Here is a 17,060-nt window from a genome sequence, read left to right as displayed (position 1 = left end):
TTTCATTGATGGTGACTATTCCAAACAAATAATGTGGTTTCCAGGGACCTAGAGTTTATCCAATAGTGTCCCAGCCCCATAGATACAACTGCCTCCCACCTGCCAACAAAGGCTCCATTCTCCATGAATACCTGGAAAAACTCAGCAGGTCTGACAGCATCTGCAGAGAGGGATATAGTTGATGTTTCGAGTCCGTATGACCCTTCATCAGAACTAAGGAAATATAGAAATGAGAGAGTTCATGAGTTCATTACTACCCGCTCCTCACCATCCTAGGGCCCAAACACTCCTTTCAAGTGAAGCAGCATTTCACTTGCACTTCCCTCAATTTAGTCTACTGCATTCGCTGCTCCCAATGGGGTCTCCTCTACATCGGAAAGACCAAACACAGACTGGGTGACCACTTTGCGGAACACCTTTGGTCTGTCCGCAAGCATTACCCAGACCTCCCTGTCGCTTGCCATTTCAACACACCACCCTGCTCTCATGCCCACATGTCCGTCCTTGGCCTGCTGCAATGTTCCAGTGAAGCTCAACACAAACTGGAAGAACAGCGCCTCATCTTCCAACTAGGCACTTTACAGTCTTCCGGACTTAATATTTAGTTCAACAATTTCAGATCATGAACTCTCTCCTCCATCCCCACCCCCTTTCCGATCCCCCTTTTTCCAATAATTTATCATTTTTTTACAACTATATTTTTTTCTTTTCCCTCCTATTTTTAAATTTATTTCAATCTATTGTTTCATCTCCACCTATTAGCCCATTTCGATCCCTTCCCCCCACTCCACCCCCACTAGGGCCATCTGCCACTAGCTTGTGCTGCTTGCTACCCTTAATGTCCCCATTAGCACATTCCTTAGATAATATCACCACTGTCAACACCCCTTTGACCTTTTGTCTATGATATCTTTGGCAGTCTCTTCTTGCCCCTGCCTATCACTGGCTGCCTATTGAGCTCCTCCTGTCCCACCCCCCTCTACCAGCTTATATTTCATCTCATTTCTATATTTCCTTAGTTCTGATGAAGGGTCATATGGACTCGAAACGTCAACTGTATCCCTCTCCGCAGATGCTGTCAGACCTGCTGAGTTTTTCCAGGTAATTTTGTTTTTGTTCTAGGTTTCCAGCATCTGCAGTATTTTGCTTTTATCGTAATGCTCTGGGGCCTGGGTTTGAATCCTGCCATGGCCGAGGGTGAAATTTGAATTCAATAAAAATCTGGAATAAAAAGTCTAGTGTTGACCATGAAACCATTGTCGGTTGCTGTAAAAACTCATCTGGTTCACTGATGTCCTTTAGAGAAGGAAATCTGCCATCCTTATCTGGTCTGGCTTAAATTTGACTCCAAATCCACAGCAATGTGCTTGATTTTTAAACGTCCTCTGAGCAAGGGCAGTTAGGGTCATAAATGCTTTCCTAGCCAACGCTATCCACACCCCATGTGCATTGCCCTCTCCCACATTACTGCAATGCACACAATGCTATGAACCCCAGAACTGAGCTGCACAGACTCATTTCCCATGAATGTGTACCTCATTCCCACTGACTAAACCCCTCAGATCTTTATTTCACTGACCCGCACCTCGCAGACCTGAAGAATCCCATAATTCATGGATGGACCTGTATCCAAAGGAGTGTGCATAAAGGAGAATGAGAATGTGATGGGGATGGGAAATGGGGTTCCATTTCACATTCTGTCCTTGGAGTTGTTCAAAATCATGAATGGTTTTGATAAAGTAAATAGGGAAAAACTGTTTCCAGTGGCAGAAGGGTCAGTGACCAGAGGAACACAGATTGAAGGTGATTGATGAAAACTGGTGGTGAGATGAGAAACATTTTTTAATGCTGCGAGTTGTGAGTTGGAACGTGCTGCCTGAAAGGCTGCTGGGAGCCAGTAGTAACTGTCAAGATGGGAGTAAAGTATTTGCAGCACTTTGGGGGAACAGCAGGGGGAATGGGCTAATCGGATAGCTCTTACAAAGAGCTGGCCCATACATGATGGACTGAATGGCCTAAGCTATATGGGTCTTTGAATTTTCTGTTATGAACATTTGCAGTAACCATGAGTTACACACAAAAACACTGATGATGACAGAAACCACTGACTACAGCACCACCACCAGCAATTAAACAGCACTGCAGCTCAATCAGAACTCCAACTGCCTGAGTGCACTGACTCTCAAACTGGGCACTAGTCATACTCCAGTACCTCCACAGGTCAGGCACAGCCCAGTCAGTCAGTGTTGGCAGCTATTCAGTCATGGGAGAATCACAATTGAATCGATTCTGTCCTAAACTAATTCATGTTCTTCATGTAGCAATCTTCACAGTGAATGCGTGGGACAGTAAATTTGGCAGCTTGTAGCAATTCTATTTCCTGCGTGGGCTTCTGATGGACGAGGGCTGAGCACAGTTTGCTTTCAGAAGGATTTATTGGAAGTTAATGTTGCTTCTCTTTCTGCTGATTCAGGGCGAGGAACATCCATCTGCAACTTGCATGAGTTACTTCCACCAACACGTGAATGATGTGGGCTCTGTGGTCTCATCAGATACGTCTTCAGTTTCACACTCTGGCACAGGTACAATCAGCAGCTACCTGAGGCGTCACCAATGTTGTTGTGACTACCCGCAGCCTGTCAGTTTGCTCCCTGGTCATATCGGGGAATCATAAAATGGTTTCAGAAGGAGGCCATTCAGCCCCACGTGTTCATGCCGGCTCTCTGCAGGAGCAATTCACCTAGTGCTACTCCCCTGTCTTCCTCCGGTGATCCTGCACATTTTTCCTTTTCAGATAATGATCCAATTCCTTTTTGAATCCCTCTATTGACCCTGCCTCCACCACAATCTCAGGCAGTGCATTCCAGAACTTAACCATTTGCTGCGTGAAAAAGTTTTTCCTCATGTCCCCATTGCTTCTTTTACCAATTACCTGAAATCTGTGCCCTCTGGTTCTCGATCCTTCCACCAATGGGAACAGTTTCTCACTATCTACTCTGTCCAGACCCCTCATTAGTTTGAACACCTCTAACAAATATCCTGTCAGCCTTCTGTTCTCCAAGGAAAACACTCCCAACTTCTCCAATCTTCTCACACAGCTGAAATTCTTCATCCCTGGAACCATCCTCTTGAATCTTATTGCACCCTCTCGAATGCCTTCATAACTTTCCTAAAGTGTAGTGTCCAGAACTTGATGCAAAACTCCAGTTGAGGCTGAACAAGTGTTTTATATCCCGATCAGCCTCGCCCTGCCCCCGATCAGCCTCACAGTGACCCCGGTCTGCTTCACTCTGTTCCCAATCAGCTTCTCAGTGATCCCGGTCTGCTTCACAGTGAGCATGGTGTACTAACTGTGTCCCCAATCAACTTCACAGTAAGCCTGGTCTGCTTCACTCAGTTCCCAATTTATCCCCAGTTTCTCTCCTGGTCCCTGATAGGTTTTGACTCTCACTGGGGGATAGTTCCTGAAGGTGCTGACTCTCCCTGGTTGCGGGGGGGCGGGGGGGGGTGGGGACTGTTCCTGAAGGTGTTGACTTTCAGTGAGTCGTAGTTCCACAGACACTGATTTTCATTGGGGTACATATTCCATGGATTTTGATTCCCTCTGGGGTACAATTCCATCAGCACTTGTTCTTATTGGGCAATCCTTAGCTCATATTACCACCGTCAACGCCCCTTTGTCCTTTTGTCTATGACATCTTTGGCAATCTCTCCTTTGCCTCCACCTATCACTGGCCCTCTATCCAGCTCCACCTGTTCCATCCCCCTTAAACAGCTTATATTTCACCTCATTTCTATTTCTCTTTAGTTCTGATGAAGAATCATATGGACTCGAAACGTTAACTCTTTGTCGTCTTCTCCACAGATGCTGTCAGACCTGCTGAGTTTTTCCAGCTATTTTTATTTTTGTTTGTTCTTATTGGGGTTTTGATTGCATTGATTTTGCCCCTTGTTGAATTACAAGTTCCACAGACTCTGACTATCCCCAGGGCATGGGTTCCACGGATATGAATCTCACTGGCCGCCTGTTCCACAGGCGCTGACTTTCACACTCTCACTTGATGGGCGCAAGATATCTGATAATCCAGGCTAAGCTCTTATTTTTGTTTGTGCTTTTGTTTAATCCAGAAAATTCTCAGGAAACAGCAACATTAGAGACTCAGGAATGCCCACTATGTTGTCAGTGTTTCCCTGCTGATCACATAGTAGAACACGCAGCATTCTGCAATGGTCCCAGTTACTACAAGACGCAAAATCGCGAGATTCCCAGTTGTAGCAGGATCCAGGATCAAGAGATTCCCAGTTGTAGCAGGACCCAGGATCGCGAGATTCCCAGTTGTAGCAGGATCCAGGATCACGAGATTCCCAGTTGTAGCAGGACCCAAGATCGAGAGATTCCCAGTGAGGATGCCAGCAGCACAATGGAACTCTTTTGGAGGTATATGCGGCTTAACAATCCTGCCAATGCCTGAGCCATCTACCATATCTAGAAACTCTTGTCACATTGATATTGGTCTCTCTCTCTCGCTCTCCCCCTCTTGCTCATTCTCATTTGGGACAGTCAGCTTTGAAGTGTAAACTTCTCCAGAAATGTCAATATTTGCAAGGGATCCTGGGAAAGTACCAGTACTTACAGGGGCTCTGAGAGGGTATCAATATTTAAGAGGCAGGAAGCTGCAGAAACTTTTACTACAAGTTCCCCACTCTGTAATAACACTAAAACATCTCGCATCAATACAGATTTTCATTTCCCAGTCCAGTCGTGCCATAAGTGGGATTACCAGTCTAATTGTGAACTAAAGGCAGTTTCATGCTGAGGGCCCAAGCCCCAAGTGGGGAAATGGACTGAGACAGCCCAGTGCATTTGATACAGAGCCCTTACAGACAACAGTCTGAGCTGGATTTGCACCCAGGCCTCAGGGCTGAAAGGAAAATGTCTTACGCACTGTGCCAATTCACCAAGCAGCAGTTAGATGCTTGAATGTATAGGATGGCACCGTGTCAGCCTGTGGACTGTACGTCATTTCAAGCTGACGGTAGGACTTTCCTGCCTCAGATCGTTGTAAATCCTGTTAATTTCTTCCTTTCAGCTACATGAATACAAAGGAGCATGTGGCTCCTGGAGCAGCAGCTGGGACTGAGGGGCCCAGCAGGGCTCTCAGCAGCAGAGGGACAGAGGGAAGCATTGATCTAGAAAAAGCATTACAATATTTGGTAAAGATCGAGCATGGCATAACACAGGATCCCGAATTCAAGCAGTAAGTTTACGGTGTGCTAATGATTTTTAAAGATGTTGACTGGATTTTGGCTACCGAGGCAATTAGTGTGAATCAGGAACTGTCCTGACTCATTGGACCCGCCTCGGTGAAATGTACCTCGAATCATGCGATTTTCACTCTGGTGGGGGCAGATGCAGGGTGAAGCCGACCCGGAAGCGGCTGCGAAGGTGACCGAGAGGGCGGGTGAGTGTCAGGGCGAGCTGGTTAGAAGGCCAGCCTTGGTTCTCTGGGATTTCTCAAACCTTTTAGTACCCATACTTTTCAGTTGTTTTAGAATCTGTTCGGCCCTCTAGTCTTCATTCCTCACACCCCCCCCTCACCTCCACACACATCCCCCATGGTCCCTCATACCTGCCATGCCAATTCCATAGCCACTCACCCAGTATCCACCATGGGCAGACCTCAGGAGCCGTATGGAAATGAAATAAAATAAATTTCTAAGAATCTATACAAACATGATAGTCAAAAAAAACCCCATTTATGAAAGCATTGAAACTTCTAAATCTCCTCAAGTGGTTAATCTGTTATAAAAACAAACTTCTGTTCATACCATAATCCTTTAATAGACTGTTTAAGCTGTTGATCAAACTGTAACCTCAGAACCCCCACTGAGATCATTGTAGTTTTTGAAACTCAGCCAAGCGTTCATAACGAATAACCCCTTAGGGAAATGTCATCAAAGCTGAAATTGCTCCAACAGATGCTACCTGCCGTTGGCTTGTCAATCAAAGCAGTCCAGCAGACTTTTTTTAAACTGTAATTGATAGCTGCAGCCAGTTTTTTTAAAGAGTCTGGGATTTAAAAAACTTCAGATCATGACTGTTAAACAGACCCCATCTGCTCTTCAAGAGTGTTTATGTCTACTCCATAAATTTGTGCCTCCCACACTGCGAGTTAAGGGCCTTGCAGCAGCCAAAGTGGAGTCTGTTTGAACTCAGCACAAGTTCAAATAGCCCCTGCTGACTTAAGGTTTCCCTTAGGTTTGAGACAAACCTTGCTGCCTTTCTCCTACTGGCAAAAATGGGATCTGCCAAAAATGGGAGCGCAACTTCAGTGTCGGAGTCCCGCCATCATTTTTAAAGGTCCATGGAGTCTTCTCAACTCCACCAAAATCCTGCCCTTTATGTTTATGATTCTTTTAGACCTGAGATTATCTTGGCTCTAACCCCTCCCAATGGTGAGTGGCTGCATCTCAAACCTTCATATTGCCTATCTAGTTCTAGGTAGGCTTTTGGCGATGAGCAAGGAAATGAATACAGAACACTGCCCATTCATCGCTTTCAGCTTTAGACTGTTTTCAAAGTTCTCACTGTGAACTATGAGAGTGATAGAGCACCATGCCAGAACTTGTGTTAAATTTAAAATTTCAACCAAACTTGCTTTTCAAAAATGAACCAGCAAATAAGTGACAATGATATAATACATTTACATTTAAATATTACAACTCTTTCTCCAACTGCTTGAGATCACACCTTCTAAGTATAAAGCTATAAATAACTTTTAACTAACAATAAACTAAATTGTTACTACAATTTCTTAGCACTGTTTTGTGGAAATTCAAATTTCTTTTTCTCTCCTGGGAGTTTGGAATTTCTCAATACTTTTCAAGCTGACTCCTTTAGCAGACTGTCTGTGAGTAAGAGCACTCAGATTTAAAAAGGGATCTTTCACTTGTATACAAACTGAACCAATCGCTCAGCTCTGTTTCAGTTTGAATTTCTCTAGTTTTAAAGAATGGAACTTGCAAAATAGCATCAAATTAAGATTGGTACAGGAATTAAACAATAGTTGACCTTTTTAAATTGCTTGTCTAATGTGACTGAATGTAACAGGATAGTTATTAAATCAAAATTAAACAAATGTACTTGGTGTTTGTCACACGCTGGTCTTGGCTCTGAATCTCATTCACTACATCAAATCCAACCACCGCATCCGAAGGGCATGCTTTGGAGCCAGAAATAAGCATAAACTTTTAGGTGCCCCCTGACATATCTTTCCAAAAGTTATTTGTACAGTTAGTGAGCAGTAGTGTTTGTACTGTTAGTTTCGTTGGACTTTCCACTGAGGCTATCCTGCTCCTGCTTTAGTCCGTATCACAGACTCATATCCATATTCCACCAACATTTATAAGGGTAATGCTAGCTAAAGCAGACATGACCTGCTGAAATGGTGTTAATGTGGGTAATCAGGAGGACCCCCACAGAAATTCAATCGCTATATTTTTAATTCCTAGGTGTGGCTTCTAACTCATCAAAAGTATTACCAATTGTGGTTCAGAATACTGAACTCTTCTCTCTAAAGCTGCTACATGTTACAGAGCAGAACAAGAATTCACTTAAATATAATCCTGAGGGATGGATGGATGGTTGGGGAGGGCGTAGTAGGGGGAGGTCAGCCAGGTAGAGGCCACAGGTCGCATTGTTTCTCTGTTTGTGTTGCAGGGTGTTTGGGCCCATCCTGAAAAACCCCAACCCGCTACAAGTTCTACAGTCGTTGTCGAAAGCCATCTTCAGCAGAAGTGTCAGTACAGGAGCTGGGAAGGCTGCCCCTGTCTTTGTTTTCTTCCACCTGGCAAAGCTATTTCTGCCAACTGTGAGTATTCTGATCATTCAACCAGTAATGCAGAAATCAAACAATGCTCTAACCAATGGGTGCTCACTGCACACTGAGCAATAGCTGGATACTGTACCTGGGTAATGCTTTGAGAATGCTTGTTGAGACAGTAAAAGAGGAAGCTTTACTCTGTATCTAACCCCCACGTGGAACCTGCCCTGGAGTGTTTGATGCGATCAGGAGCCATTATAAATTAACAAGGACAAGTGTATTGGGTTAGCAGGATGCACACGGGCAAGAGAGTTTTTGATGAGCTGAAATTTATGGAGGGCACGGGATGTGTGGCTGGTAGTACCGAGGTGAAAATAGGCAGCCTTTGTGGTGGAGAGGGTATTGGTCAGAAGCAGAGCTTAGGATCAAACAGAATGACGAGGCATAGAGTCTGATTCAGCCTGACATAGTGCCCAGGTAGAGGAGTGTAAACGCTGGCAATGGAGTTTGTGGTGGGGGCCAAAGAAAGTGGCTTCGGTTTTCTCAATGCTTAATGGGAAAAGATTGTAGCCCATCAAAGATTGGATGTCGGACAGGCAGCCTGACAAGACAGAACAGTGAAGAGGTATTGTCAGTGTACACGTGCAAGTGATCGCATGTCACTGGATGATGGCACAAAAGGACAGCCATATATATGAGGAAGTTGGGTGTGCTCAAGGAATGTTTTTGGGAAAACTCCAGAGGTAATAGTGCAGGGCCAGAAGACAAGCCTTACTGCAGATACTCTGCTTTGATCATTTGAATATTTGTGGAAACAGTCCTCCTCAGCAGAAGAGGCATTGGAGAAAGATGGCATTTTGAAATAATTATTCATTTATGGGATGTGGGCATCGCTGACTAGGCTCATTTATTGTCCATTCCTAGTTGCCCTTGAGAAGGTGGTGGTGAGCTGCCTTCTTGAACCTCTGCAGTCCATGTGGTGCAGGTACACCCACAGTGCTGTTAGGAAGGGAGTTCCAGGATTTTGACCGAGCGACAGTGAAGGAACAGTGATATATTTCCAAGTCAGGATGGTGAGTGACTTGGAGGGGCACTTGTAGCTGGTGGTGTTCCCATGTGTCTGCTTTCTTTGTCTTTCAAGGTGGTAGAGGTCGCAGGTTTGGAAGGCGCTGTTGAAGGAGCCTTGGTGAGTTGATGCAGTGCATCTTTTTGATGGGACACTCTGCTGCTACTGTGCCTTGGTGGTGGAGGGACTAAATGTTGATGGCGGTAGATGGGGGTGCCGCTAAGGTGGGCTGCTTTGTCCTGGATGGTGTCAAGCTTCTTGAGTGATGTTGGATCTACACTCACCCAGACAAGTGGAGAGTATTCCATCACACTCCTGACTTGTGCCTTGTAGATGGTGGATAGGCTTTGGGGAGTCAGGAGCTGAATTATTCTCCACAGAATTTCCAGTGTCTGACCTGCTCTTGTAGCCACAGTATTTATATGGCTAATCTAGTTCAGTTTCTAATCAATGGAAACCCCCAGGATGTTGATAGTGGGCGATTCAGTGATGGTAATGCCATTGAATGTCATGGGGAGATGGTTTCTCTCTTGTTGGAGATGATCATTAGCTGGCATTTGTGTGGCGCGAATGTTACTTGCCACTTATCAGCCCAAGCCTGAATATTGTCCAGGTCTTGCTGTATTTGGACATACTTCAGTATCTTCAGTAAAAATCTTTTTCACACAGCGAGTAGTTAGGGTTTGGAAGTTTGGAATGCACTGCCTAGAAGTGTGGTGGAGGCAGATTCAATTGGGGCATTCAAGAGGGCATTGGATAATTATTTAAATAGAAACAATGTGCAGGGTTACGGGAAAAAGGTAGGAGATTGGCACTAAGTTAAAATGCTCAGAGAGCCGGTGCAGGCACGATGGGCCGAATGGCCTCCTTCTACACCGTAACAATTCTGTGAGTACCTGAGGAGTCGCGATTGGTGCTGAACATTGTGCAATCATCAGTGAAAATCCCCACTTCTGACCTTATGATGGAAGGAAGGTCATTAATGAAGCAGCTGAAGATGGTTGGGCTGAGGACACTACCCTGAAGAACTCCTGCAGTGATGTCCTGGAACTGAGATGATTGACCTTCAACAACCGTAACCATCTTCCTCTGTGCTAGGTATGAATCCAACCAGTGGAGAGGATTTTCTCTGATTGCTAGGACTCCCTGATGCCACACTCAGACTGTCATTCTCACTTAACCTCTTGTGTTCAGCTCGCTTGCCCATGTTTGGACCAAGGCTGGAATGAGATCAGGAGCTGAGTGGCCCTGGTAGAACCCAACCTGAGCATCAGTGAGCAGGTTATTGCTGAGTAAGTGTCGCTTGGTAGCACTGTCAAAGACCCCTTCCACCACTTTACTGATGATCAAGAGTAGACTGATGAGGCAGTAATTGGCCGGGTTGGATTTGTCGGGCAATTTTCTACATTGCCAGTTAGATGCCAATATCGTAGCTGTACTAGAACAGCTTGGCTTGGGCGCAAATAGTTTTGGAGCACAAACCTTCAGTACTATTGCCGGAATATTGTCAGGGCCCATAGCCTTTGCAGTATCCAGTGCCTTCAGCTGTTTCTTGATATCACGTGGAGTGAATTGAATTGGCTAAAGACTGGCATCTGTGATGCTGGGGACCTCTGGAGGAGGCCAAGATGGATCATCCACTTGGCACTTCTGGCTGAAGATTGTAGCAAATGCTTCAGCCTTATCTTTTGCACTGATGTGCTGGGCTCCCCCATCATTGAGGATGGGGTTATTTGTGGAGCCTCCTCCTCCATTTAGTTGTTTAGTTGTCCACCATCATTCACGACTGGATGTAGCAGGGCTGCAGAGCTTAGATCTGATCGTTGATTGTGGGATCGCTTAGCTCACTTACTGCTTCCACTGTTTGTCATGCAAGTAGTCTTGTGTTATAGCTTCACCAGGTTGACACCTCATTTTAGCTATGCTTAGTGCTGCTCCTGGCATATCCTGCAGTTGATCCCCTGGCTTGGTGGTAATGGTAGAGTGCAGAATATGCCAGGCCATGGAGCTACAGATTGTGGTTAAGTGCAATTCTGCTGCTGATGGCCCACAGTGCCTCATGGGTGCCCAATCTTAAGTTGCTAGATCTGTTTGAAATCTATCCCATTTAGTACGCTGGTAGTGCCACACAACACGATGGAGGGTATCCTCAATGTAAAGACAGGACTTCGTCTACACAAGGACTGTGCGGTGGACACTCCTACCAGTACTGTCAGATGCATCTGCGATAGATGGAATAGTGAAGACAAAGTCAAGTATGTTTTTCCCTCTTATTGGTTCCCTTGTCACCTGCCGCATACCCAGTCTAGCAGCTATGACGTTTAGGACTAGGCCAGCTCGGTCTGTAGTAGTGCTACCGAGCCACTCTTGGTGATGGACATTGAAGTCCCCACCCAGAGTACATTCTGCGGCCTTGCCACCCTCAGTGCTTGTTCCAAGTGGTGTTCAACATGGAGGAGCACTGATTCATCAGCTGACGGAGGGTGGTACATGATAATCAGCAGGAGGTTTACTTGCCCTTGTTCGACCTGATGCATTGAGACTTCATGGGGTCTGGAGTCGATGTTGAGGACTCCCAGGGCAACTCCCTCCTGACTGTATATCACTGTGCCACCACCTCTGCTGGGCCTGTCCTGCCGGTGGGACAGGACATACCCAGGGATGGTGATGGTGGAGTCTGGGACATTATCTGTAAGGTATGATTTCGTGAGGATGACTATGTCAGGCTGTTGCTTGACTAGTCTGTGAGACAGCTCTCCCAATTTTGGCACCAGCCCCCAGGTGTTAGTAAGGAGGATTTTGCAGGGCCAACAGGGCTGAGATTGCCGCTGTCGTTTCCGGTACCTGGGTCGATGTCGGGTGGTCCGTTCGGTTTTATTCCTTTTAGACTTTGTAGCAGTTTTAATACAACTGAGTGGTTTGCTGGGCCATTTCAGAGGGCAGTTAAAAGTGTACCACATGGCTGTGGGTCTGGAGTCACATGGAGGCCAGACCAGGTAAGGATGGCAGATTTCCTTCCCTAAGGGACATTAGTGGACCAGGTGGGTTTTTATAACAATGGTTTTGTGGTCACTTTTTAATTCCAGATTATATTAATTGTAATTAAATTCCACCAGCTGGTCTGTTGGGATTCGAACCCATGTCCCCAGAGTATTAGCCTGGGCCTCTGGATTACTAGTCCAGTGGCATTACCACTATGCCATGCCTCCCACCCCCCCACCCTGCACCACTCACCACTTTGACTGCAAAGCTAGACAGAAAGAAGAGTGTCAAGTGGTATGTCATTTGTAACTTTGGTTATGGCTGTTTCAGTGCTGTGACAGGGCAGTTACCTGATCTGAGAGATTCAAACAAGGAGCAGTCATGCATAGCAGTAATTAATTGCTCTATTTCTGTTCTTAAGATCTTGGAATCGGAAACCTTTGCTATTTTTAAGAAATGGGTTGAAGTGTTTATCCTGGAGATGGTGCTCCCTCGAATCTCCCAGATGGGTGGCTGGGTGAGTAACTGTGTCTGGGCATTGGCTGTTGTTCAGATATTGATTTAAATTGAACCGTGATCCAAAGATGTATATGCATGTGCCACATTCATGTATACATGTATACAGAAGTATCTCCCTGTGTTACAGGTACACCTAACCTCCTGCGCTCCTGAAGATGCCACTTCTTGCTAGGGCACAGATCCGTATACACTGACTCTTATTGGGATACAGATCCATATACATTGACTCTTGTTGGGATACAGATCTATATACACTGGCTCTTGTTGGGATACAGATCCATACACATTGACTCTTGTTTGGGTACAGATCCTTATACACTGACTCTTATTGGGATATAGATTCATATACGCTGACTCTTGTTGTGGTACAGATCCATATACACTGATTCTTGTTGGGGTACAATTCCATATGCATTGACTCTTGTTTGGGTACAGATCCTTACACACTGACACTTATTGGGATACAGATCCATATACGCTGACTCTTTTGGAATACAGATCCATGCATGCTGACTCTTGTTGGGGCACAGATCCATATACACTGACTCTTGTTGGGGCACAGATCCATATACACTGACTCTTGTTGGGATACAGATCCATATACACTGATTCTTGTTGGGGTACAATTCCATATGCACTGACTCTTGTTGGGAAACAGATCCATATACATTGACTCTTGTTGGGGTACAGATTCATATACATTGACTCTTTCTGGGATATAAATCCATATACACTGACTCTTGTTGGGGCAAAGATCCATATACACTGACTCTTGTTGGGATACAGATCCATATACACTGATTCTTGTTGGCGTACAGATCCATACACACTGACTCTTGTTGGGGTACAGATCCATATACACTGACTCTTGTTGGGGTACAGATCCATGTACACTGACTCTTGGGATACAGATCCATTTACACTGTTTCTTGTTGGAGTACAATTCCATATACTATGACTGTTGTTGGAGTACGGACCCATATACACTGACTCTTGTTGGGGTACAGATCCATATACACTGACTCTTGTTGGGAAACAGATCCATATACGCTGACTCTTGCTGGGGTACAGTTCTATGGGCACTCATCTCCCTCCAGTCCCTGAATCAAGTAGCCATTCTTCACGTGCGAATCTAGAATGGGGAGACCTTCAACCTGCTCCCGAAATGTGTAGCAACTCAGAGCAATTGCTGAATGTGCCGGTTTGTGCTGGGTTAAGGCCCGAGGGAAATTCAGACCTGATTTGAACCATGCATTTAACTGGACGTTCTAAAGGAGTTGTCCTGCCCCAGATCCCCAATTGCTACAGGCAGGTGCTGAAATCGTGGAGTGGGGGAGAGGCAGCCCTGGGTTCTACAATCACTCTAGTGTATTAGGAAGGCAAATGGAATGTTGTCATTCATTGCAAGAGGAATGGAATATAAAATTACAGAAGGTTTACTGCAGCTGTACAGGGCCTTGCCCCAACTACCTATTCGCTCCCAAAGCCCACCTTTTAAATAAGAACAGGAGCAGGATAATCTTTTTCTCTGTGTCAGGCCCATTTAAGATGGAGATGAGAAGGAATTTCTTCTTTCAGAGGGTAGTTAGCCATAGAAATTCTCTTCCCCAGAGAGCAGTGGAGGTTGGGTCATTGAATATATTCAAGGCTGAGTTAGACGGATTTTTGATCAACAAGGGAGTGAAGGGTTATGGGGAACAGACAGGAAAGCTGAGTTAAGACCACAATGAGATCAGCCATGATCTTATTGAATAGCTACTGAATGTCTGTTGTGGCCTACCCCTACTGCTGTTTCTTAAATTCTTATTTACGGATGGATTTTGGGAGTGAATGGGGGGGCCAGAAAACTGTTCTTACTCCCAGCTTTCAACTACCCTGTCTGCCTGACTTTCAGAGGCAAAATTGACCGGTGTAAGTTGAATTTCTCCTTCACAGCATCAGCAGGATTTTGCACTGTGAGCTGAACAGGATCTGGCTTTTACTTTTATTGTAGATGTTGACCAGAGATTAGGAGCTTTAGCTTTGACTGATTTTTTTTTTCTGCCCCTGTCCCAGGAAGTTCAGTCGAATTTTAGAACTTGCATCTTGAATTCTGCGCAGACCAGCACTTCAACTTGCAGCTTTGTGCACTACTTACACACAAAGCCATCAGATCTCACTTTCACTTAATGCATGTGCAAAGAAGCTCCCACAGGTGGCCAGAATACATTTTGCAAGGGCACACTTTCAATTGTCTGTATAAATTCTCAATACAACCTTGAAGAAACAGAAAGAATATTTATTCCGAACAACACAGATAACATTGGACAGCCAGTTCACTTCAGAATTTGCAAAAATATCACACTGGATTGAGAAGGATAGGAATTTCAGGCTGACCAAGGAATATTGATCGCACAATATGCAGGAAGCTTTTACTCTGTATCTAACCCCGTGCTGTACCTGTCCTGGGAGTGTTTGATGGGGACAGTGCAGAGGGAGCTTTACTCTGTATCTAACCCCGTGCTCTACCTGTCCTGGAAGTATTTGATGAGGACGATGTAGAGGGAGCTTTACTCTGTATCTAACCCCGTGCTCTACCTGCCCTGGGAGTGTTTGATGGGGACAGTGTAGAGGGAGCTTTACTGTGTATCTAACCCCGTGCTGTACCTGTCCTGGGAGTGTTTGATGGGGACAGTGTAGAGGGAGCTTTACTGTGTATCTAACCCCGTGCTGTACCTGTCCTGGGAGTATTTGATTGGGACAGTGTAGAGGGAGCTTTACTCTGTATCTAACCCTGTGCTGTACCTGTCCTGGGTGTGTTTGATGAGGACAGTGCAGAGGGTGCTTTACTGTGTATCTAACCCCGTGCTGTACCTGTCCTGGGAGTGTTTGGGACTGAGATGGGAATCCCTGTGTGTAAGTTTGTCTGTCTTTTTCTGTTTACAGGGATCAGTACTGTGTGCTGTTGGTGCTCTCATAGCGAGTGGTCTGGCAGTGGGTTTGATGATGCTGCTGATGACTCCAAACTCAAATAAATAAGCAGCAGACTTGAATGTACCAGAGCAACTGGTGACTAATGCCCATGCCCAACACACCTGGGCTTCAGGAACTACTTTTAGACAAATCATCATGAATTCAGAAACCAGAAAGGATGTTCCATGACCCTTGATTCTTCATTCTATCAACAAGCAGCTATTCCTAGAAAGTTGATGAGCAGCAATTCTTTTCCACACCCTAAGGCAAAGGCAATGAAGTGTCTTGTTCTGCTTAGTCACAGTCAGCTACAATCCAGAAAAGTCACCAACAAAACCTTTGGAGGTGGGCAGAAGCAAGGACAGGGTGAGGTGAAGGAGGGGGTGGGGGTAGGGGCGGAGGCAGAGAGACAGTTGGGGTGAAGAGGGGCAATGAGCTGGGTGCAGGAGGGTCATCAACTTGAGTTCTCAAGCTTGTTGCTGATGGAAGTTGGTTGCAAGATGAGTGATGGAACTCATGAATTAGATGGAAATCTGAATTTTTGCTTAAAAATATAGAACTTTGAAATCTGGTGAACATTTACAAATTTCTGAAAACCCAGCTCTAAAGGCTGGGTTTCATTTATTGGCTGGGTTTCATTTATTTATTCTCGGGCTCTGGGTGGTGCTGGCACAGCTGCTTTCTAATGGCCATTCATAGTTGCCCTGTTTTGATGTAACCGAGTGACTTGCTAGGCCTTTTCAGAGAACGATTAAATCAACCACATTGGTGTGGGAGTGGAGTTACAAACAGGTCAGACAAGGTTTCCTTCCCAAGAGGATATTTGTCAGTTGGGTTTTTTATAACAATTTGACACCTTCATGGCCTTTCACTGACACCAGCTTTTTTAGTTCCAGCTTTTTTACTGAAACTGATTTCAAATTCTCAAACTGCCATGGTGGGATTCTGAACCCATGGCCCATGCAGTATGTGCGTGGTCCCATTGCCCAGCAGAGAACATTGTTCTGGATCTTGCAGAATGTACCAGTGTTTTGTGGGCCTTTGGTACAGAAAGCTTGAAACAGTGTGGGTGAGAAATTCTTGATGTTTTAGTGAGAACACCTCATGTGCCTAAATTTGTGGCATTTTTTACCCTCAAGAAAGTTGGACAATGGGAAAGGAAGTTTTGCCACTACTAGCCTCTGAAGGGTTGACTTAGTGAGGTGAGCGCATTACCGGTGCCTAGTAGATGTGGCATTTCCATCTACCTCCCCCTACTCGCGTGCCAACACAAGAACTCTTTTAATCTGTTGATGGGATGCAACCATTGCTGGAATTTGCTGCCTGCCCCTAATTGCCCTTCAGGAGGTGATGGTGAGCTGCCTCCTTTAACTGCTGTTGTCCATCCGGTATAATCTAGGCTGTTAGGAAGGGAGTTTCAGGTTTTTCCACCCAGCATCAGTGAAGTAACGGTGATATAGTTCCAAGTTAGGATGTTATGTGAGTCTTGGAAGGAAATCTGTAAGTGGTGGTGTTCCCTGGTGTTTGCTTCCCATCAGCTAACTGAGGAGCGCTGTTGACCGTAGTATTAGAGACTTTTGCATCCTGGACCTTTGCATCTTAAAGACCCATGGAGATTGTGTAGAACGAAGTGCCTTGGACAGAGATTGAGGAGAACTGTCTCACAAAATGCTTCCATAATCTTTGTTCAAAATAAATTATGACGTTGATTTTCAAAT

At 45.3% G+C, this 17,060-nt stretch overlaps 1 protein-coding gene across 2 annotated transcripts in view; it reads left to right on the top strand.

Moving 5' to 3' along the window:
• Positions 1-17,060, top strand: part of LOC121271642 — a 20,178-nt gene extending 3,118 nt beyond the window's left edge. For both annotated transcript variants that reach the window (XM_041177746.1, XM_041177745.1), the window contains 6 exons: positions 2,474-2,582; positions 4,129-4,438; positions 5,091-5,258; positions 7,721-7,871; positions 12,293-12,388; positions 15,316-17,060. In XM_041177746.1, coding sequence (XP_041033680.1) covers positions 2,474-2,582; positions 4,129-4,438; positions 5,091-5,258; positions 7,721-7,871; positions 12,293-12,388; positions 15,316-15,408 — 927 coding nt within the window. In that variant the 3' untranslated portion in view covers positions 15,409-17,060. The remainder of the gene's footprint in view (positions 1-2,473; positions 2,583-4,128; positions 4,439-5,090; positions 5,259-7,720; positions 7,872-12,292; positions 12,389-15,315) is intronic.

The sequence above is a fragment of the Carcharodon carcharias genome, chromosome 31 (assembly GCF_017639515.1).
Source record: "Carcharodon carcharias isolate sCarCar2 chromosome 31, sCarCar2.pri, whole genome shotgun sequence".
In the NCBI taxonomy this organism is placed as follows: Eukaryota; Metazoa; Chordata; class Chondrichthyes; order Lamniformes; family Lamnidae; genus Carcharodon; species Carcharodon carcharias.
This window is presented reverse-complemented; position numbering and strand designations above follow the sequence as displayed.